This window comes from Aaosphaeria arxii, assembly GCF_010015735.1.
Source record: "Aaosphaeria arxii CBS 175.79 unplaced genomic scaffold BU24scaffold_5, whole genome shotgun sequence".
Classification (NCBI taxonomy): Eukaryota; Fungi; Ascomycota; class Dothideomycetes; order Pleosporales; genus Aaosphaeria; species Aaosphaeria arxii.
The window spans coordinates 2,069,413-2,090,327 of record NW_022983478.1 but is presented as its reverse complement, the minus strand read 5'-3'; the positions used below and the strand labels follow the sequence as shown (position 1 = coordinate 2,090,327).

The 20,915-nt window shown below is 51.0% G+C and overlaps 8 protein-coding genes across 8 annotated transcripts; 3 read left to right on the top strand and 5 right to left on the bottom strand.

The window, feature by feature from the left end:
* Nucleotides 1-215: 215 nt before the first annotated feature.
* BU24DRAFT_348366 (uncharacterized protein) lies at nucleotides 216-1,784 on the top strand (the record flags this gene model as incomplete). The annotated part of the gene is made up of 1 exon (XM_033523561.1): nucleotides 216-1,784. A coding segment is annotated over one exon (1,569 nt), but the record flags the coding sequence as incomplete, so codon positions are not given.
* A 3,788-nt stretch (nucleotides 1,785-5,572) lies between these two features.
* On the top strand, nucleotides 5,573-8,062 carry BU24DRAFT_371713 (FAD/NAD(P)-binding domain-containing protein). Its single transcript, XM_033524479.1, has 3 exons — nucleotides 5,573-6,155; nucleotides 6,224-6,562; nucleotides 6,624-8,062. Exons 1-3 carry the CDS (start codon nucleotides 5,798-5,800, stop codon nucleotides 7,667-7,669), a joined length of 1,743 nt encoding a protein of 580 aa, XP_033383228.1. The 5' UTR covers nucleotides 5,573-5,797; the 3' UTR covers nucleotides 7,670-8,062.
* Nucleotides 8,063-8,068: 6 nt separating this feature from the next.
* On the bottom strand, nucleotides 8,069-10,027 carry BU24DRAFT_223185 (dopa decarboxylase-like protein). The gene is made up of 2 exons (XM_033522083.1): nucleotides 9,732-10,027; nucleotides 8,069-9,665 (listed from the first exon to the last, which is right to left on the bottom strand). The coding sequence occupies exons 1-2, from the start codon at nucleotides 9,778-9,780 to the stop codon at nucleotides 8,152-8,154; spliced, it is 1,563 nt and encodes a 520-aa protein (XP_033383227.1). The 5' UTR covers nucleotides 9,781-10,027; the 3' UTR covers nucleotides 8,069-8,151.
* BU24DRAFT_223184 (uncharacterized protein) lies at nucleotides 10,028-12,176 on the bottom strand. Its single transcript, XM_033522082.1, has one exon. The coding sequence runs from the start codon at nucleotides 12,049-12,051 to the stop codon at nucleotides 10,276-10,278; it is 1,776 nt and encodes a 591-aa protein (XP_033383226.1). The 5' UTR covers nucleotides 12,052-12,176; the 3' UTR covers nucleotides 10,028-10,275.
* Nucleotides 12,177-12,305: 129 nt separating this feature from the next.
* BU24DRAFT_442106 (Bystin-domain-containing protein) lies at nucleotides 12,306-14,464 on the top strand. The gene is made up of 3 exons (XM_033530502.1): nucleotides 12,306-13,098; nucleotides 13,148-13,424; nucleotides 13,475-14,464. The coding sequence occupies exons 1-3, from the start codon at nucleotides 12,503-12,505 to the stop codon at nucleotides 14,081-14,083; spliced, it is 1,482 nt and encodes a 493-aa protein (XP_033383225.1). The 5' UTR covers nucleotides 12,306-12,502; the 3' UTR covers nucleotides 14,084-14,464.
* On the bottom strand, nucleotides 14,155-14,793 carry BU24DRAFT_423783 (DUF427-domain-containing protein). Its single transcript, XM_033528343.1, has 2 exons — nucleotides 14,541-14,793; nucleotides 14,155-14,488 (listed from the first exon to the last, which is right to left on the bottom strand). The coding sequence occupies exons 1-2, from the start codon at nucleotides 14,616-14,618 to the stop codon at nucleotides 14,273-14,275; spliced, it is 294 nt and encodes a 97-aa protein (XP_033383224.1). The 5' UTR covers nucleotides 14,619-14,793; the 3' UTR covers nucleotides 14,155-14,272.
* Nucleotides 14,794-15,480: 687 nt separating this feature from the next.
* BU24DRAFT_410585 (RWD-domain-containing protein) lies at nucleotides 15,481-17,201 on the bottom strand (the record flags this gene model as incomplete). The annotated part of the gene is made up of 4 exons (XM_033525997.1): nucleotides 15,481-15,549; nucleotides 15,741-15,843; nucleotides 15,879-17,116; nucleotides 17,181-17,201. The coding sequence occupies 4 exons, from the start codon at nucleotides 17,199-17,201 to the stop codon at nucleotides 15,481-15,483; spliced, it is 1,431 nt and encodes a 476-aa protein (XP_033383223.1).
* A 900-nt stretch (nucleotides 17,202-18,101) lies between these two features.
* On the bottom strand, nucleotides 18,102-20,071 carry BU24DRAFT_349084 (uncharacterized protein; the record flags this gene model as incomplete). Its single annotated transcript, XM_033523588.1, has 3 exons — nucleotides 18,102-19,359; nucleotides 19,420-19,766; nucleotides 19,904-20,071. The coding sequence occupies 3 exons, from the start codon at nucleotides 20,069-20,071 to the stop codon at nucleotides 18,102-18,104; spliced, it is 1,773 nt and encodes a 590-aa protein (XP_033383222.1).
* Between the last annotated feature and the right edge of the window lie 844 nt (nucleotides 20,072-20,915).

Sequence of the window (20,915 nt, the reverse complement as noted above, 5' to 3'; positions counted from 1 at the left end):
CAGACGCGAAGAGTTGGTATACAAAGCGTACAGTGCACACTGTATATACACACATACGCACGAGCGTGATAGCGGAAGGAGAGCAAGGATCGGTGCTTGGTCAGACGTGCTGTGCTGATCCATCCGACCCAGCTTCGAAGAGCGGTCGCACGACTCTTATACTCGACCGTCGCGCGCACGCCTTCCTCTCTGCCCACGAACCACGCCATTCCTGCGTTTATGGCAACATGCCACCCTACCTCGCCCCGCTACACGTAATTAAACCCTCTCTCCCCGAATACTGCGAACCACAGAACGATTTCCTGTACCAAGTTTCGGCCACCTTCCATACCTGCATACCCACCAATCTCGCCTTCCTATCTACGGTACTGGGAAGTTGTAGCATCGTTGCCTGGCTATTCGCCCAGCTACCACAGATCTACAAGAACCACAAATTCAAGTCGACCTCGGGGTTGAGCTTCTTTTTCCTGACGGAATGGTTGCTAGGTGACTTATCGAACCTGCTGGGCTCTCTGTTGACCCAGCAGGCTCTATGGCAGGTTATAATAGCGGGATACTATGTGATTGTGGATTGTGCTCTGGTTGCACAGTGGATCTGGTATGAGCTGTTGAAGCATGGAAGGCCGTTGCGACCGATTTGGGGTCGTAACGATACCTCTCCCAAGAGCAGCCCCGGCAGTCGAGGTGCCGGTATGGAAGAGGCATGGGATGAAGTGAGCAGCGGAACCATAGCCGTCGAACATACCCCTCCTATACCCGCAACTCCAGCAGACAAGAAAGATATACCGGAAAGGCCTTCCAGTAGTATGAGCCGTTCCATTCCGCACAGGGCCAACCCTATGGATGCTTTCCGAATCCCCAACTTTGCCCGATCTCCCAGTTCATTCCGGGATTCCTCAAGCTTCCAGAATGGTTCACAACTCAGCTCCACACCGAAACGGACTGTCACTCGGCTCGGAACCTCACCCGCTGCGTCTCCTAGGACTGTATTGTATTTGTCTATGGTTCTCGCTATCCTTTCGCATACCGCTGCCGCGACACCCATCGTTTCCCTCGCACCCACGACGAACGGGGCCTTGACCATCGCGGGTCGCTCCGTCACAGTGACTTCATCGGCATCCGCTGCACAAATCGCTGGCAAGGTGTTATCCTGGATGAGCACGTTTCTCTACCTAGGTTCGCGCCTACCCCAACTATACAAGAACCACGTGCGTAAATCCACCGCCGGACTGAGCCCCACGCTCTTCGCCGCAGCTTTCTTCGGCAACCTCTTCTACTCCACCTCGTTGCTTACCAACCCTTGCGCGTGGTATTCGTTCGCTCCCGGCGAGGGCTTAGGTTGGGTCGCTCCGGAGGGAAGCGTACAGTCTGAGTGGGTGCTGCGAGCCACTCCATTCTTCCTCGGCGCTGCAGGCGTTCTCATAATGGACGCAGCCGTGGGCATGCAATTCTGGTATTTCGGCGACGGAGTCGAGGAGGAGCGCGGACGCCCGAAGGCCAGAGACGAAGACGTCATCGTCGTGGTCAACGACGACGGATTCAAGCACAGGAGGCGGCTGCGGTGGCGCCGAGTGAGTGGCTGGATGAGGGGATGGGCGCCCAGTGTCAGCGTCGCGGGCACCCCGAGTACCAGTCGCGCTACGACGCCGGCGGACTCGAACAGAGATACCGGCAGTCCTAGTTCGAGCATCGGGTTCGGAAGGGAGAGGGATGCGCTGGATGAGGCGAGAGCATTGCTGGGCACGGAGAGAGCCAGCCCAAGGAGTTATGGCGGTTTTGCATAAAGGCTGTCCCTGGTATATATATTTCGTCTTATTCCTAGACAAGGGAAGCCTGTGGCGTTTGAGGTCATTCTTATGTTCGATTTGTATCAGCGATTGCATTGCATAGATTTTCGGTGTGCATATATTTCATTGTACTCCTATGACTGACGACTCGAATCCATTGTCTATATTTCAATCATGTCTTCGGTTCTTTCTTGTTGTTTGTCTTTCCTTGCTATGCATGTTGCATGCGGTGGTGCGACTGTAGTTACGATCATACAGCATCTTGTTAGATCAATACGAAGCATTCATCCAGATTTCCTGTCCCACTGGTCCAACTTATTGCTCCTTATTGTCCTTGCCACTTCCCTAATAGCAACTGAGTGGAGATGCCAGAAAGTGGTCTCATCCTATCATTCCAATTCGCTCTTATGCGCGAAGCTCTCAAGATTCACGAGTTTCCACGCCGCTGGGACTACGTTACCTTGAACTTGTGGAGTGACCAGGTAGGGCGAGATGGAAGTTTCGTGGATGCTCCAATCGCAGTCCGACATCAGATATCTGGAATCTGGCATGAAAACATTATTGCTTGTAGTCAGTCGTATTGCACGCGTTCAAACGGGAGGATCTGCCAATTCGGTGACAATGACGTCGCTAGAAGGGAGAAGGGTTATAAAGCATAGTATGGTCGAATTGAGGAAAATGAACAAGATTCAAGTATAGTTTGGTGTTTATGTTGCAGCTTCCAAGATGTACTACATCTTGACAATGTAGTGGTAGATGACACAGAGCGATTGAGTGTGATATGTTTGGTATTATGCTAGAATCGATCTTGGGACTAACTACTCATCGGTGAAGCGGCACGAATGTATCGAAAGATTAAGATCAACTGTTTACGGGTACCAGGAGGTTAAAGCAGGTAGTTATTTCGACGAGAGCCAATTTCCATGTTGGCAATCATGGGTGAAATAATTTATGGAGCAGCAAACCATTCGAAGGCAATTATAATGTGAGAGTTCAAGCGTCTTGGACAATACGAGTAGTTTGATAGAGTGTCGTTGGATGTTGTTGTGGAGGAGCTCCGATCGCGGAGGAAATGTTAGTTCGCAACGAACAATCCCTGTGACATGTGACAATTGGTCCGTTCTCACACTTATAAATGTATAATATTCCATCACACTGTGGATTTGTAAAGTGCACTTTTCGCGGTGGCTATTTATGCTTGGCGAGCAGAATGAGCAAAAAGCTAAGGAGGATTAGAAGAGGGAGAAAATACGGAGCACCATCAGCAGGATTAGAAGTTGATCTTTGAACAGTTTTGGCATCAATTGGGGGGAACGTGGGATCGAGGGTTTATTGCTTCCTTCACGACAGCATCCAATAGCCATTGAGGAATCCCGATGTGCAGTTTGAACGACAAGCGAGAGCCGCAAGCGCAGGGCAAGGGAATTGCATCCACTAATTGCCAAATGTCACAATTGGGGTTCGATGCTCGATGCGGGCAAGGCTCATCTCGAAGACCAGGCCGAAGGCATAATGACTCCAAATTTGGGGATGTTTGGCGCTTTCTCATCCGCGCGCCCTGTAAGTTGTAACTACTTGTGCTAAGCTAGAGCCCGCCGTGCCTTTCGCTCGCTTCTGGATCCTTCACCGCCCGCACCGTCGGACAGTTGGAGAATTATTGAGATACTTGTCCACCGGCCGGACGGGGCTTTTTGAATGTTGAAGACGGTTCTATGGTGATGATGGCATTCTCTTGACGGGATTCTCGTAGAGTGGTAGAATGTTCGGCGGACCTGGTCCGGTGTACACGCTTTGGTGTCCCAATTCCGAGTCTCCGGATGTCTACCTAATTACCAGATGGTGGGAAATGATTATGAGTAATAATGTGGTATCGTCTCGAGCAGCAATCATCGGAGCTGTGAGAATTACGAGTACCTGTTGGGTCTGTGAGAAAAGTACGGGTAACTAATCGCTTTGATGACCCATCCGTGAGATCCACAGGCTCCACCGATCCACCGCTTACGCTAACGTAGTCGAATATGGCGAATTGCTTCGGATTATTGCTGCTGTAGCTTGCGAGAGGCTCTATTACTTTTGATAGGAATGTGTGGTATGTATACGGATCCTATACCGCCATCGATTCATAGGCGAGCGGCGAGCGACAAGCCTCAGCTGGAGGCGCAAAGGGGGCTTCTGATAGAGCCGAAAAAGGCAAAGTATCTGTATTTGGAGCCTTTGGTCCATCCCATGGCATCCTTTTCTCCTTCCGTTGTCCCTGGTGTGCGGGAGAGGAGTCCCTGATGCCCGAGAGACGATAGGATGGGTGGATGGCTAGCAAAAGCCGCCCATTCACCGGCGAGTCGGCGAGTGGCCGTTCCTCGTGCCCGGCGCGGCTCCGAGTCATGTGCGTTGGACCTCCCAATTCCTTGTTGACTACAAGTGATTTAGGTGCCTGGTAACTCCGATGGCGAAAAAAAAATCAATTGTAGTCAATCAATGGGTTCCGAATTCCCTTTGGCGTTTGTGAAAGAGCTACCATCACGTGCGCATTCTATAGGAAGTATGTGCGGATTTGACAGTATGTGCGTGCGCTTCATTTTCGCTTGAGAGAACGGGTGGGTTATATCAATTAGTTGAGGAATCAACTAGTTCGAACCTACGTGACGAGGGTATCTATCAATTGGAAATTTAGCCAACTCTAGAGCCGGTGCTGGGAAGGAATTAGAGTTGGAAGCGTGGAGGTGGTGGAGCTGCTATGGGTTGGGTTTCCCAGTCAAGAACGAATTAGTAGATCGACTTCTGCAGTCTATTTCAAGTTGCCAACCTCGTAAGATAACAGTATGTAGGCAAATACATAATCAATGCTAGACTTTGCGCGCGGGATTTCCCAATATGGAGATGCCCCTGTGTGCGATTCTTGTTTCTTGTCCACAGTGGTTTATGTGTTCCCGTCGAGTAGTTAGAGACAACTAGCGGTCATAGACAACTAGCGGTAAGGAAGGACGAGGAGGAGACGCGTAGAGAAAAAGTAAAGGACCGTACCCATGGATACATGATTGATAGAACGGATGAATGGTAGATGTCAGGGCAAGCAGCAGCACTACCGTCCACTAGATACTGAACCTGGTCGGGATTGGGTTCCCGTTGGTCAAAGACTTTTCGTTCTTGTCTTTCTCGACTCTTTTTTTTGGGGTAATACGCCACGAGGGTTTTTTTTTCTCGGCGTAGGCGTAGGCGCGGCTTGCCTGTTCCATTATTCCATTATTATGCGTTAAATTGTCAAAAGGAAAAAAGAAAAACACAAGAAGACGAAGAGTCAAAGGTTGCTACAAGCTAGGAGATGTAGTGAGAGCTTATCGCTTCGGGGGGTTGTCCTCAACAGAAGCAATCCCGTAATCCGCGTGGAATTCTGATGTGTGTTGCGAATAACGAATGAACGGGTATCTTGAATCTTGAATCTTGTGTGTACGATGTAGACGGTGAGGGAATTAGGGTAACGAGTGTTGTTGTCATATTTATTCTTCTTTTAGAAATAAATCAATTGGAATCAGGGTTGTTGCAAGAACGGTCTTGTGCACTCTGGTTTATGAGTACTCTGCAAGTACTTAATGTATGATGTTTCTATATATTGTGTACTTGCAAGATACAGGATGGAAGACGGAAGCAAGACAAGAATAATAATTAATGGATGCGAAGGGAGGAAGGGAAGGAACCGACGAGGAAGGTGACAGGGATTACTACTCCGATCTTCCTTCGTTCCTTCCCTTCCCCTACAGCGTGCCTTCCTCCCACACCCCCCCGTCCCCCCCGTCGTCATCGCGAAGAAAAAGTTCATCAGCTTTGAGACGCCGCCCCCCGTCCAGCCCGTAGGTTCTTCCTCCCTCCACAACACCAATAACACTCTATCTATCTATCTACCCCATCTCCATCTCTTCTTCTCCTTCTTTTCCCCTCCTATTCCCTCCTTCCTACATCCTCTCCCTTTACCTCTCCCCTTTCGTGGCCACCGTCGCCCGTCGTTGTCTGTCCCAATGGCACCCAACATGCGACCTCTCGCTCCTGCGAGTCTTATCGCGCAGCTCCAGCAGGCTGGACGCCGCTCCTATCTGACCTCCCGTCCATCTCCCATTGCTACCAAAGCTCGCTGGACTCCTCGTCCTGCTTTCCATCAGATCGCATTGCGCCAGTCCATTCGAAGACAATCCACAGAGACTCCCTCCCCGGCGCTCAAGAAGAAGAAGAAGTTCTCCTTCCTCCGTTTTACATGGCGACTCACCTATCTCTCCGCCATCGGTGGCCTTGCCTACATTGGCTATGGCATATATGAGATGCGCAACCCCGAGGACCAGCCTCCACCTGACCCGACCAAGAAGACTCTCGTCATTCTCGGTGAGTACTCATCTGTCCCAATTGCTCTCCTTACGTACTTGCGCCAATGCTAATTGATCATGTTTCAGGCACTGGCTGGGGCTCCGTCTCACTCTTGAAGAAGCTCGACACCGAGAACTACAACGTCGTCGTCGTCTCTCCCCGCAACTACTTCCTCTTCACTCCCCTTCTCCCATCATGCACCACCGGTACCGTGGAGCACCGCTCCATCATGGAGCCCATCCGCAATTTCTTGCGACACAAGAAGGCCTCCGTCAAGTACTACGAAGCCGAGGCCACCAAGATTGACTACGAGAAGAAGATTGTTCACATCAGCGATGACTCAGAGATCAAGGGTGACATCTCCTCTACCGAGGTGCCCTTCGACATGCTCGTCGTTGGAGTCGGCGCTGAGAACGCCACATTCGGTAAGCAAGGCCAATTGGTCCTGCCACACCACAGCTTTCAACATGTACTAACGCGCAGTAGGTATTCCTGGTGTCCGCGAGCATGGTCTCTTCCTCAAGGAGGTTGGCGATGCCCAGCGTATCCGTAACCGTATCATGGATTGCTGCGAGACTGCTACTTTCAAGGACCAGAACGACGACGAAATCAAGCGTCTTCTCCACATGGTTGTGGTGGGAGGAGGCCCAACTGGTGTTGAGTTCGCTGGTGAATTGCAGGACTTTTTCCACTCCGATCTTAAGAAGTGGATCCCTGACATTACTGAGAACTTCAAGGTCACCCTCGTCGAGGCCCTTCCCAACGTCCTTCCCATGTTCTCCAAGCAGCTTATCGAATACACCGAACAGACTTTCAAGGAGGAGACCATTACTATCCGTACCAAGACAATGGTCAAGAAGGTCACAGATAAGTACATTGAGGCCGAGTCTACTGGTCCCGATGGCAAGAAGATCTTGGAACAGATCCCCTACGGTCTCCTGGTTTGGGCTACCGGCAATGCCCTCCGACCTGTCGTCAAGGATCTCATGAGCCAAATTCCCGCCCAGAAGGATGCCCGCCGCGGTCTCAACGTTAACGAGTACTTGGTTGTTAAGGGTACCGAGAACGTCTGGGCCGTCGGTGACTGTGCCGTCGCCAACTACGCCCCCACTGCCCAGGTCGCCGCCCAGGAAGGCGCTTTCCTCGCCCGCATGTTCAACCAAATGGCAAAGACCCAGGAGATCGAGCAGCAACTCTCTGAGCTTTCCGTTGCTCAGGAGAAGGCACCTAACAAAGATGCCCGTGACCAGGTTTTCACCGAGATCAAGGAGCTACAGAAGCGTCTCCGAAGGGTCAAACAGATGGGTCCCTTTGAGTACTCTCACCAGGGCTCGCTCGCCTACATTGGATCCGAGAAGGCTGTCGCTGATATCTCCTGGTTGTCTGGAAACTTCGCCACTGGTGGTACCCTGACCTACTTCTTCTGGAGGAGCGCCTACCTGAGCATGTGCTTCAGCACGCGCAACAGGATCCTTGTGCTCATGGATTGGGTCAAATCCAAGGTCTTCGGTCGTGATGTGTCTCGCGTGTAAGCGAGCTCATTCTCACGTTGCGATCCTTGTCACTTCTTGTCCAGCCTTCAATAGCAAGTGATCTGGTCCTTTCTTCCTCGATACCTCACACCAAGTACATATACCACTCTCCTTGGTCCTTGTACAACTAGATGCTCGTCCCAACTAGCTCCTGTACAACTGTAATACTCTTGTCTCTTTTTCCTGCAATTCTCTTCCGGTTCGGATTTGTCACAACTCTCGGCGATGAGGGATGGGTTTGGAGTTCTGCGTGCAAGCGGGTCATAGATTTCCCTTTCGAATACAGAGGTTAGGTAGGGCTTCAAAGCAATTTGCATAGGTGCTTTGCTACATTACATCGGAAAAGTGTTCTATCAAATCTATTTACTTTGTTTGACCATCATGTGGCATTATGCATACACTCTATACTTGCGGGGACCTTTTCCTTTTACCGCAAGGTAACTTTCGTACCATTGTAACCTCATCCATGCTCAGTAACATCCCTAGGCCTTCGCACCCAGGACTTCGTCGGTCATTTGGACAAGAACATCGAAAACTTGCTTCAAGTACTTGTCTTCGGCCCTTATGTTTGCACTCACCACTCGGATGACATAGATTCCACACACCACAGTGCTGGTCAAGAAGAACTCTCCTTGGGCATTGACCTTTTCATACACCTCCTTGGTGATCTGATTGGCGTCTTCCTGATACTGTGCGTCCGCGCTTGGCGTGAAGTCATTCAAGTATGCCTCGTGAGATGGGTCCGGCTTGTTCGCTGCCGCTGCACCTCCAAGCCTTCGCGGGTTGACAGAGAACGTTGTGAGCGCAAAATGAGGCCCCGTGACGACCGTGAAAAGATCAGAGCGCGACTTCACAAGACCGTGGAAGTATTCGCCGAGTTTGATATGGTTCCTAATGAATGCCCGCAATCCCTCGACGCCGTAGGATCTCAACACAAACCAGACCTTCAGACTCCTGAAGCGGCGCCCGAGCGGGATCTGCCAGTTGTGGTAGTCAGTCACGAGGCCCTTCTCCGCGTACTCATTGCGTAGGTAGCTGGGCGTGAGGCTGTATGTGTCGATGAGATTCTTCCTCTTCTTGATGTAGAAGGCGCTGCAGTCGAAATTCACGAGCAGCCACTTGTGCATGTTGAAGTTGAACGAGTCGAAGTCTGCCATGGGTGGGCAGAGATGCTGGTACTCTGGACACACGAGCGCAGACCCAGCATAGGCGGCGTCAACGTGAATCCAAACATCCGGGTACTCTCTCGCCACCTCTGCGATGCCAGCGAGGTCGTCGACAGCGCATGTAGCTGTGCTCCCGAGCGTCGCGGTGAAGTAGAACGGCTCCAGACCCTTCGCCTTGCACTCCTCGATGGTCTGCCTCAGCGCCTGCCCTGTAACACTGAACCCAGTCTCCTTCGGTGCCGGCACCTTCCTAAACCTCGTGCCCGCGATCATGGCCGCCTTCTGCGTGCTCGAATGTGCATGCTCGCTCCCCATCGCCACGAGCTTCCCCCTCAACTCCGCCGCCTTGTCAATCTTCTCCTCGCCCTCAGGCATATCCGCGAGTCTCCGCCTAATCAAGCGTTCCCTCGCCGCCACCACAGCCGTGACGATGACCTCGCTCGCCGTTCCCTGGATGATGCCCCCGCCCTCCCCATCGCTCAGATAGCACTCCGGCAAGTTCAGCAACTTCGCGACCCAGTCCATGACGATGGTCTCGAGCTCCGTGACCGCGGGCGAGCAGATCCAATTGAACGCCGCGGCGTTGAACGCGGAGCTGTACATCTCGCCCAGCATCGCGGGGTACGACGAGTTGCAGGGGAAGAACGCCATGTACTTGGGCGACTGCCAGTGCGTCAGCCCCGGCATGATCACCCGGTCGATGTCCGCCTGTATCGTCTCCCATGCTTCTCCCTTCTCCGGCGCGGACGTCGGGAGCAGCGGCTTCAGGTAGCCGGGGGATATGGAGGGGAGGGTCGGTCGCTCCGCGAGTGTGTCGTAATATTGGGTGACTGGATGGGTTTGCTGTTAGCTGAGAGAACGGAAGGGAGTATAATTGAAGGGTGCGAATGTCGTACTTTCTTCAAGCGCAGACTGAGCTGCTTCTTTGAATTGCTTGGTGTCCATTGTGCGGGGCAATTATCGCAATGGCTGTGACGGAATCTTGCGATTGTGATAGCCAATTGGCAGCAGTGAAATTAAAATCTTTTCAGAGAAGATGATGAAATGCTTATGTTGATAAAAAATGCGCAATTGGGTCTTTAAGAAGTGAAGTTGTAGACTGAAGTCTGGTGAAAGAACTCGAGCACCCTCCATCGTGCGGTCTCAATTCCGCGCCCGCTGCGGAACTAACTGGGTAGGGCATCGTCGCGTTTGTAGTTCATAGGGCGTGGAATGTCAAATATTCAACCTCACATGCTTGTATGTAGGATGCGCTAACGCGCGTGGTGGGTAGTAGTAGGTGTTTGGAATTTTCTGAGATGGCTTCAGATCTGAGTTGTCAAATATCATGTCCCAGATTAACGAAGGAAATTGAGCGCCTGCTGACCGCCACCACCGTCACACCACAATGGGCAAGGGTTGTTGCGCAGGGCGCAATGTCGTGTAACTATCTCTAAGCCTCTAGTATCTTCTCCCGACTTCAACTCCCAAATTCTCATCCGGATTGGCAAAGCCTCGAGCTTTGGGAGTAGACTTTCCTACTTCGTGCTCTAGAGTCTCGCCACGATATTCCCATCCACCGTCCTGCGAGAAGAAGTCTACCTCGTCGATGATATCCCACACCACGTCCTCCGCAATCTGCTCCTTGTATCTCTCCCCCACAGCGCGCAGCTTGCGACCTTCCGGTACCGTGGGTTCCGGGGTGTTGGTCGCAAACATCTCCGTGTCCTTCTCTTGCTGCTTGAGTATCTCGGGAGGTGGGCACCAGAAATTAGGACCGAAGTTGACCTCGGCCATTCCGCCGTTGAATGCTGATATGCATGGGAAGTAGCCCACCATGCCATCGTCATAGCCGACTCTCGCTCCTGACTTGATCGCTTCGATGGATGGTTGACTGGCGGGAGGGAGGAAGGCAAGTATGTTCTCGAAGGCTATGCCGACCTCAACGCCGTTCTTGTAAACCTTGATGTGTGAATGGGGAAGGGATCGAACGCTGACTTCTTCGTGATTCGGTGAGGGGTGGACTTTGGGAACAGGGCCTCGGTCATGATATGCCTCTACGGGTTTGGTGACAGTGAAATCCATAATCTCGAAGTAAAAGTTGCCTTTATATGGAACTGGGATGCGGTCACGAACGATGTCGTGAGGTTTCTCTTGGTTCCACTGATCTTGTGGCATACTGGGCGCGTCGAAACCATCGCCCAAGTCAACAGCGGGATTGTAGATGCCCTCTACCACTTTGCGGTGCAAAGAGAGAGCCGGAAGCTGAATCTCCAGCCCAATCACATCTCCTTCGCGAACTTCCTGATCAGTCACGTATTCAACGGGCATGGGCTTGCCGTGAGGTGGTCGTGCCTTCATATGTTTGCTTTTGGCACCCTTCGACAATGGCTTGAAGATCTTCGAAGCACGGCAGCGGTGTGATGCTTCAAAACGTGAGTCCGTAATGGCATAACTATATCCATCGAAGCCTACGGGCGCATCGAGCGGCGCCTCTCGTCGTGCCCAGCCCATACGAATGTGTGGTCCAGTGAGTGTCTGGCCTGTACGAGGATCCACGGGATCCCTTGGTCCCACTGGTGGTATGCCCTTCAAGACTCTCACTTCGTAATATAACCTTCCTTCTCTTGCACATACATTCCCTCTTCCCATCCGCCATCCTTTCTCATTGCAGACTATCGTGGCGGTATCATCGAAATGAAACCATTTATCGCAATCCTCGTGGCTCATGCGAGGACCGTAGGGCCTTGATTCGCTACACCGATAAAACTGCTTATGTCGAAATTGAGGGTCCGCGACGCAATGCGTATATTTGTATCCCTTCTTGTTCCACGCGTGATCGAGAGGTTTCTTTAATTCTGCTTGGCCGTCTGGCGTAAAAAGCGGTGTCGGCTCGTGTGGGGCAAACATGCCATCCTTGGGAGGCTCATAGTCTGGCAATTTGGGCTCTGGGACAGCATATCGCATGGGCGATTCCGAGGAATTGTGCTCCTTCTTGGCCGATTTGGGGTTCGGTGTGCTTCCACGAGTGTTCGAAGATGCCTCCCTCTTCTTCAAGGTTTCGCGCTTCTCTCGCTGCTCACGAGGCGGAGGCTTAGCGCGCGAACGTATCGATGGATCTGGGTTCGGATTGAGGGGTGAAGACACGGCCGGCGCATGATCTTCCTCTAACGGTCTGCGCGTAGGAGGTGCGATAGTGGGAGTATTAGATCGCGACGGCACTTGGGAATCGGCCATTGTCAAGACTTCAGAGTCCAACTGCCGCTTCAGAGTGATATAGAGAGTCTGGTATGAGTGAATCTATGCGCGTTCGCATTCGCGTGGATTGAGTGATGTTTGAGTGACGAGCTGGTGTGATGAAGCTCTGGAGCTTCTGAACCTGCGGCGCGTCGGGGGTCTCCGGGGTAGTTTGTGCCGACGCCTTCTCGCGAAAAATTGCCGCTATAGTCTCTTCCGGCAAATAAATTTCTAAACCCCACCAGGCTCTCTGAGATATTCGTAACTTTTCCAGCGACGAAGACCTCGTAACGACTTGCTGCTACGCTCACTCTACAACAGCTTGGATAACTAGCAGATCAAATCCATTTTCCAGCGCATAATCATCTGTCACAATCGGCCGCCTCCCACTCCGAGCAAAACCCGCTTTCCGCTTCGCAACGTTCCCTGCACTCGAAATATCTGAAGCAATATGCCTAAGGCTTCCAAGTCTCCACGGGGGCGCGAGGCACCCAAGAGTCTAGTAGAGGAATACGCGCCCACTACATACAAACAAAAAAGGCAAAAGAGGACAAGAGAGGAGAATGAGGGTCAGGGTTTCGTGGATTCAAAAGCGTCGCAAGCCATTCTCCGCCTCGGAGAAGAATTAACGCAGGAAAGCGAAAGAGAGAACCAAGCGCAGAGGCCTCCTGCTCACAATTCCGCATTCAATTTTGAGACACGCCTTGGCGAGGACGACGATGCCGGATTTGGGGCCCCCATCGACGACGACGATGAGGCCTGGGGAGACGAGGAGGAAGAGGAAGTGGAGGAAATCGAGATCGATCCCAACGATCTGGCAACATTCAACAAGTTTATGCCAACTGACGATGACCCAATTTCTTGGCCAGTCACCGGTACGGATAACAATGCACAATCGTCGGGTGAAGGAGGCACGGATTTGGCAGCTCTCATTCTAGCGAAGATCGCTGAGCATGAGGCGGCCGGTGGTGACGAGGCACGCCCCAACATAATGGGTGGCGGTGACCCGGAAGACGCAATTGAGCTGCCCGCAAAGGTTGTCGAAGTGTAAGGAATAAGCATCTGATTTCTCAGGATCGAGCTAACATCGAGCCAGTTATTCAAAGATCGGCCTTATCCTTTCACGATACAAGAGTGGTAAACTGCCGAAACCTTTCAAGATTCTACCCACAATTGGAGCTTGGCCAGATCTACTTGCAATCACGAGGCCTGAGGCATGGACACCAAATGCAATCTATGCTGCTACGCGCGTTTTCATTTCTGCTAAGCCAGCAACTGCTCAGCAGTTCCTCAACATGGTTCTGCTACCTGCAGTACAATCAGACATAGCGGAGACCCACAAGCTCAATGTTCATCTTTACAATTCGCTCAAGGTCAGAATCTCCGATCGACTGCTCGTTATACGCTTACTGACCTTGTATAGAAATCACTTTACAAACCAGCCTGTTTCTTCAAATCCATTGTTTTCCCAATGTTGACTGAAGGATGTACCCAACGCGAGGCCAACATCGTTGCCAGTGTTGTGGCCAAAATCAGTGTTCCCGTCCTGCACTCAGCTGCCGCCCTCCACCGCTGCTGTGAGATTGCTGCTGAGCAGATGAGCTCCGACCCGGATTCCGCAGGTCCGGCCAACATCTTTATCAAGACACTCCTGGAGAAAAAATATGCGCTTCCATTCAGGGTCATTGACGCTTGTGTTTTCCACTTCCTACGATTCAAGGCTGCAGGTGCCAGCCACGAGGACGCCATGGCACTCGATAACCAGTCCGTGGCCGGTGACCTCGGTGGAACAGGAAAACTGCCAGTCCTATGGCATCAGTGCCTGTTGGCCTTTGCACAAAGATATCGAAACGATATTACTGAAGATCAGCGTGAAGCTTTGTTGGATCTGCTATTGACCAGAGGACATAACAGCATCAGTCCTGAGATTCGAAGAGAATTGCTCGAGGGACGGGGACGAGGCGTTTTGGTGGAGCCTCCACCGGTCGGAGCAGATGGAGACGATACTATGGTCATGGCTGTAGATGCATAGGCGCGGATGCGCCATCTCTCATATAGGCGTAATGGCGTTGCACGATGGACTGGCATGGGAGGCGTTAGGAAAAAAGCACAATGAATTTTCAGAAGACACATCTGTCGAATACGACCATAGACGCCGAATATACCCCCTCCACATCACAACTCGGTTGCATTCTGCTATCAGCTGTCCCTTGAACCCTTCTCACGACGACTGTACATCTGCCTTGCCCTTGTAAAACGCCACGAAGTTCTTGATTTTCTGGTATTCTGGTTTTGGATCTGGGTAATACCATGCTGCGTCTGGAACCTCGGTCTTGCCGGTAGTAACTGTGTAGTATGAAGCTTGACCTTTGTAGGGACAATATGTCTGAGTAGGTGTGGAAGTGAAAGAGGCCTTATTTATGGAGGAGGGCGGGAACTGCTTGGTATCAGGGCATAATTTCGTGTGAAATTGAAGAAGTCTGACTCACGTATATATTGCCATCTACAACCTCATAGGTGTCGGTTTCAGCAACGACATGCCCATTCACAGTTGCTGTTGCAGGCATATTGAAAGTATACCACCAACGGCGTCGTAATTTGTTTGTTTCTAGAGGATGACCGTTGTTCACAATTAGATCTGAATGAGCTGAAACAGGATTCAACAAAAACGTAGTCTCACAATGAGAAAGCCAACTCAAGCAGCTGACGTAGCTATCTATATACCTGTGCAAGATGCGGGAGGGTGGGGAAAGAGAGGGGACGTTATCGATAAGAGGTCCATGGGGTGAATGTCATCATTTTCCGCAATTAGACGTCAGGGCTTCCGGACGGAGGTTCCGGTTCCTCCACATGCGCATGCTTACGCTTCAAATATGCGTGAGTGATATTTGATTGCATTTCCATTTGGCAAGGTCCTTTTGTGCTTATCCGTTTCCAGCTGTCCCTATCCTACGGTATGCATCCTGCTTTTTCTCCGCTACTAACACTGCCCAAGTTGTGACAAGCACCAATCCGGGCTCAAGTAACTTCGTGTTGAATTCACTGATGATTATATTCATAAACCAATGTTTTGTACGTTTATCTGCACCGTAAACCCATTTTCAAATAATGCCGAATATTAGTAAACACGTGTAAGAGGTTAAATCTATTGCTCTCTTCGATATCTCTTCTGGCCTCTGACGATTAGTCAAACCTAAAACCTAAAATGCTCTCATTCCACGCATTCCTCTTAATAATTATATCAACCCGAAAATGCATTACCAGCCTTTATGTACGGATCCTCATTCCTCCCTTTCTATTTCCAAGCAAAATGGCATCCAGGTACGCTCAAGTAGGTATTGAAGACAAGAGTTGTAGATCTTGAAGAGGTTTGTGTAGCCTACAATTACAAGCAAAAATGAACTTCATACTTAGTACGTGTTTGTATTTCTAGACAGCCAGACAAGAGAAAATACGCCTTGTCGTGCCCTTGACATTCGGCAAGAATTGTAACACAATCTAAGTCGATATATCTACAGTAACTATACTGTAGTCACTTCGAATCAGAATTAGGATCTACTCATTTTATGGAATAATCCACCTATCGTACTACAGTAACATTATACAGAAATAGTATCTTTAGGGTGATAAATTGTCCTGGGGCGCCTCAGCTACACGACCCAACATCACTCAACGTCACCCAAACTCACCGCCGTAGTCAAACGCCTCACCACTTCGTCACCGACTTGACACGCGCACAATGATGCGACGCCAACCCACCGCTCATCCTCGACGAACAAATATAACAAAACCCTGTTCCACAAACACTACAAGTCATATGATCGCACCCAGCCGTCTTCTGACATGCATGCTTGCACTGCGGACACAGCGTCGTGTTCGCCTGGATATATCGATACGACTCCTGCTCTGTCCTGGGCAGCTTCACCACTTCCTGCGGCATGCATTTCGCGAGGTCGCCGTGCCAGCTCATGCAACAGAGTCTGCAGAACGCGAAGTCGCAGTCCTGGCAGATGGCGAGCCGGAGCTTACTGTTGTTCCCTTTCGAAGAAGCTACGGGATCGAGAGATAGCTGTGCGCTGAATGGATTTATCGTCCCGTCGTCGTTGAAGACGTCGTCGAAATCGCTCAGGTCTGCGTGGTCTTTGAAGAGAGGGTACTTTGCGTTTCGCGCTGCGCCGTTGCACCACGGTCGCGGGCACCAGACGGTTGTCTCGTCGACAGTCATCGCTTTCTTGAGTTTGAGCTTCACGTAGCGGCGGACGAGTCCCGGCCTCAGCCCCAGGCGAAGCAGCTGGCTGGGCGTGAGGAATCTTGTTTTCCGTCGTCGTCGTCGGCCGCCGACGTGCTTCGCTTTCACGTCTTCCACCCAGCAGCCTGTCGATGGACATTCCACCTGCTGGACATTGCCCTCCTCGATGCTCCGGGTAAACATAGCGATAAGGCACTTCGTGCAGAATACATGCCCGCAGCTTTCGATTCGATAGCACGCAGATCCCATCTTGGGATCAAGACATATACTGCACTCATACGTGTGCGTTGCGAATTCTTTCCGCTCGGCCTCGTTGTTATAACTGATCAGTGATTGAGCAATGAAAGAGGAGACTTTCAAAATAGAATGTGATCCCCCCAAGCCGAACGCATCCTGCGCCAGCTCTTGGAGATGACTGATGTAGGAGAAGAGTACGGCAGAGCGTCCGTAGCTTTCCCACATCGGTACGATCGCCTCTTCGAGCTGTGTCAGTGTCGGTTGGGGGATCCATAGTGGCCATGTGCTGAGGCGTATGATGGGAGCATCGGTGCCAGGGTATCCTGCTGGGAGTTGAATGTCTACTTGGAGTGGAGGGAGGTGGAATAAGAGATCCTGATAGGGGTCTTCCTGGGCTTCGTCCAGTGTGTCCGACTCGATACGTATAGGAGTTGTAAGGGCTATGGAAAGATTGAATTGGGCCGAAACTGCTGGGGAAGTGTTGTGGGTGAGCTCGTCAGGGAATATTGCTTGCAGTGCAAGGAGCTCTTGCGTGCGGTCATCTTCGTCTGTCTCGTCCATGGTCGCAATTTTATTACACTACAACACCGAAAGCAGAATTGAGAAGCGAACAATGTCGAGACATTATTTGTCTGTACATTACTTTCTTGTGCTTGACAGCCATATCGGAGTCATCAGATCAGGCAACAGCTCCCCCAGAACAAAGAGGATCAAATGTGTTTGCGTGACTCATCGGGCGTACATACGACCGAGCAAGACCTCAGATACTGCTGTGTCGTCCCGTGGAACCGAATGAATAGACAAGAACAGTAAATTGAAACAACATGGAGATTGATGTACGAGATCAATCGAATCCATTCTTATGAAAGGTGTTGTGATAAGAGACCTGTGCGCAAACTGGCAACACGCACCTTGTACAAGTGCCACTTTACACTGGCGTGAATGACTAGGTATATAAAGACAGTGCCGCCAATCAACCATAATATTAACATCTTCCTACCGTCGCAACGTTCTCCGAACATACTGGTAACTCAGACTTGGTTGTATATAGCGCCAATGAGATGCTGAACATGAACAATCCCCTCTAGATCTTACAAGCCCGCTGTATGGTCCTATCTTACAGAATTAACAACCCCAGTTCTTCATTTCCTCGTTAAATTTCAATTATTGTGCTTTTGGGGCGAGCTGAATGAGAATGAGCCCATGCCCAGCGCCCTGCTTGCTGTATGATGCATCTGTATGCATATAGGTTTGTGGAGAGCATTCCCCAACGGCGGTTATGCTACTAGCACTTTGTGCCCATGATTGGCGTGGTATACCTCTACTCCAGAACGATGAATTAGAGTCTGGGTTGCACGGATACCGAAGTGGATATTTTCTGAGCATTTGGCGTTCCTAGTGCTGTATATCGCGCACTGGTTGAGCCTCACTCTCGCGTGCTACGAAACGCAAACCTGGCTGTCCTCCTGGCTGAAACTCCCAGACAGCCAACGGAGCAGAATAAGCCAACGCGCCGTGGTTTATCGTGTTTCTGGGAAAGAATAGCGAATAAGGCGGTGTCCACTCAGGGGAAACTCGGGTCGAATTCAGTAGTGTCCATGCCGAATATTTCCACGTGCTTAATGTCCTCCCATTCTATCCTATGCATCATACGCATGGGTCCGTATCTTTTCGCATTCATCGAATTTTCTTGACCAGGAGGAATGTTCCCGTTCATTGATTTCGGTGGATATACCACCGGTCCCAGTCTATAGAAGAGTCGATCTCCAAGCCCGACATATTTGAGACTCATATACTCCGGATGCCAAAGCTCCGTCGCGAATGCAAATTGATGCATTTCCGCATCCATTGAATCTAGCTTCTCCGCAAGTTCAGAGCCAGGCCTCACAAGGAGTCGCAAAGCGGTGAGGTTCTTGCATAATCCGATTATCTGGCGCAAGGATTCGAGGGGCGGAACGCCGCAAGAAAAGGCGAGTTGTTCGAGGTCAGGGCAGTTTTGGCAGAGCTTGAAAAGGGTGTCTTCACTCAATTGCCAATTGTCTGGCAGGAGGAGATGACGTATATTTCGGTGATTCGATTGTATGACCGCAAGATAATCTCCAGCAAGCGACTTGCATTGATGTTCGGTAATCGGTGTACTGGTTGCACTGGTACCAGGTGAAGTCATAGATGGTGTAGTAGGTGTAGGGGCGATGCTGCTGGGCTTTGAGCTTTTGCGTTTACTAATGAGATATAGGGCCCTCAATCCATGAAATTTTCCTAGCATGGCCACATGCTGAGAATCCACAAAATCCCCCTTCATCATCTTCAGGTTTGGAGGAACTTCGTTCGGTCCGTTCAATCTCCATGTATCGTCTAAGAATACGGTCATGGGGTCGGAGGAGCCCATGCAATTGATCATGGTCACCTCCTCTAATGCTGCCGGGTCCGTTGCGTGGTCGAAATCGCCACCAGAATGGCGGGCATACATGTTGTAAAGCGCCATTCGCTTCACGGGAAGATTCTGCTTCGCAGCAATACAGCGACCAAAGTAGTTGATAAGATTGACCGATTCCTCGCCGCTCTCGCGCATTCGAGGACTCCAATGCATCTTCAAATTCTCCAATTTGGTAGCGCGAACGAGCAACAAGGATATGTCGTCCGGAGAACACAGAGGATCGATATCGTAAACTACAAGGGTTATTAGATTGGGTAGAGGTGGGATGAGGGTGGTGGGGCGTGGTATTCGTTTCGTCGGGAAGCGGAGAGTGAGAGATGTAATCGAAGGTTTCGACATGATGCTTTGGTAGACGGTCTGTAATGGTTTGGTGTTTAGCTCCCAGCTGTGGAACACATTCGTTAGCGCATCAGAGGGACATGTACTCAGTGACCATGACACTTACGCAAACGACCTCAGATTTTTCATCTTGTCCAGCGCTGCCCTCAAGGCAAGCTGAAGCATCATACTATTGTCCGGCACTCGACCTTTAGAATAATCGTCTACGTCGTGCTCTCGCCATTCTCCAACCACGCGAAACGTCTGTACGTAGTCGGTAAAGTTTCTCGAGACAAGTGTATTCAATCCCATGGCGAATGGACTGCCATTTCCGTAGCCCTCCGGTCGGCCATTGACGTAACGGAGCTCGGAATAAGAACGGAGCGTGACATGTTCGTAAAGTCGGGGCAGGGTCATGTAGTAGAAGACGCGGGAGGTTCGGGTGACTCGAGCGAGATCTGCGGCATCGTCGAGCTGTAGGCGATGTTAGCAACTAAGCAGCACCATTGAGAGAGAACAGGTCGTGGAGACGGCGCAGTGCGATGCGATGCGACGCGACCTTATGTGATAGACATGGAAAGCTCTGGGCCCACGACCGGACCTGTACGTACATGCGATAGGATCAAGGCGATCAGATGCAGCGGTAGCTCTCTGCCATTCCCGCTACTTGCGTGAGAGCGCGCTGGGGAGGTGAACCAGCCATGGTGGGGTGCGGTGATGGGGAGACGCTCTTTGCTGAGGGCTTCTGATGAACGAATGGCAGATGTGAGGCCAGGCATAGACTTGGATTTGGCCTGGTTCGTTTTATTGATGGACCGGGGTAGCTCTGCGGCCATGGCAGCCTGCGGAGGGCGGATGTGATGGATGTTGTAGGCAGGCAGATAGGTAACCAAGAGGAGAAGGAAAATATCTGGTGGTGAGGCAGAAACTACATTCAGCCCATGTCGTGAGGGTCGTTAAGGCCGTGGACGCAGAAGCTCGGAAGTCTCTGGCTGTTATGAGGGACGAATACCGGAGGGTTCGCGCGCGCGCCCGCGCCTGTGGGATTTCAGAAAGTTGGAGCCTATGGCGATTGTGTCTGGCTGACTTTGTGACGGTGGAGAAGAAGAGCTGGAGGAGGAAGTCGGAGAGATTGCGCTATGATGTTTGTGTATAGTGTGGTGGTAGTAGTAAGTAGTAGTAATTAAGAGAGGGTTGAAGTTGGATGTGAGGTTGAGGAAGTATGACGAAGTTGATGGGTGAACTACTCAAGTGGGTATGGGGCGTGAAATGTACGAATATTCTCCCACTACCGTAAATACTAGGGGGGAACCTTGGGGGGGTTAAGGGACTGTAGTATGTATCTACTGTAGGTAGTTGGGCTATTTTCTCTTCCAATTTTTTTCTCAGCTACTTACGGAGCGATAACTAATAAACAGTTACCTTGGATTGATAATTTGGGAATGATTATTCTATGTAATTTAATTACTACTGTACTCCGTATGCATTCACTCGAAGTTCTTCTCTTCCTTTACCTCCCATTCTATCTCCTGGCTTGCTCCGTTCTCTTGCCTGAGATGACGGCGCATCCATCAGCCACCGGACGAGGCGCGGCCTGAATGGGAAAGAGGAAGAGGAAGAGCC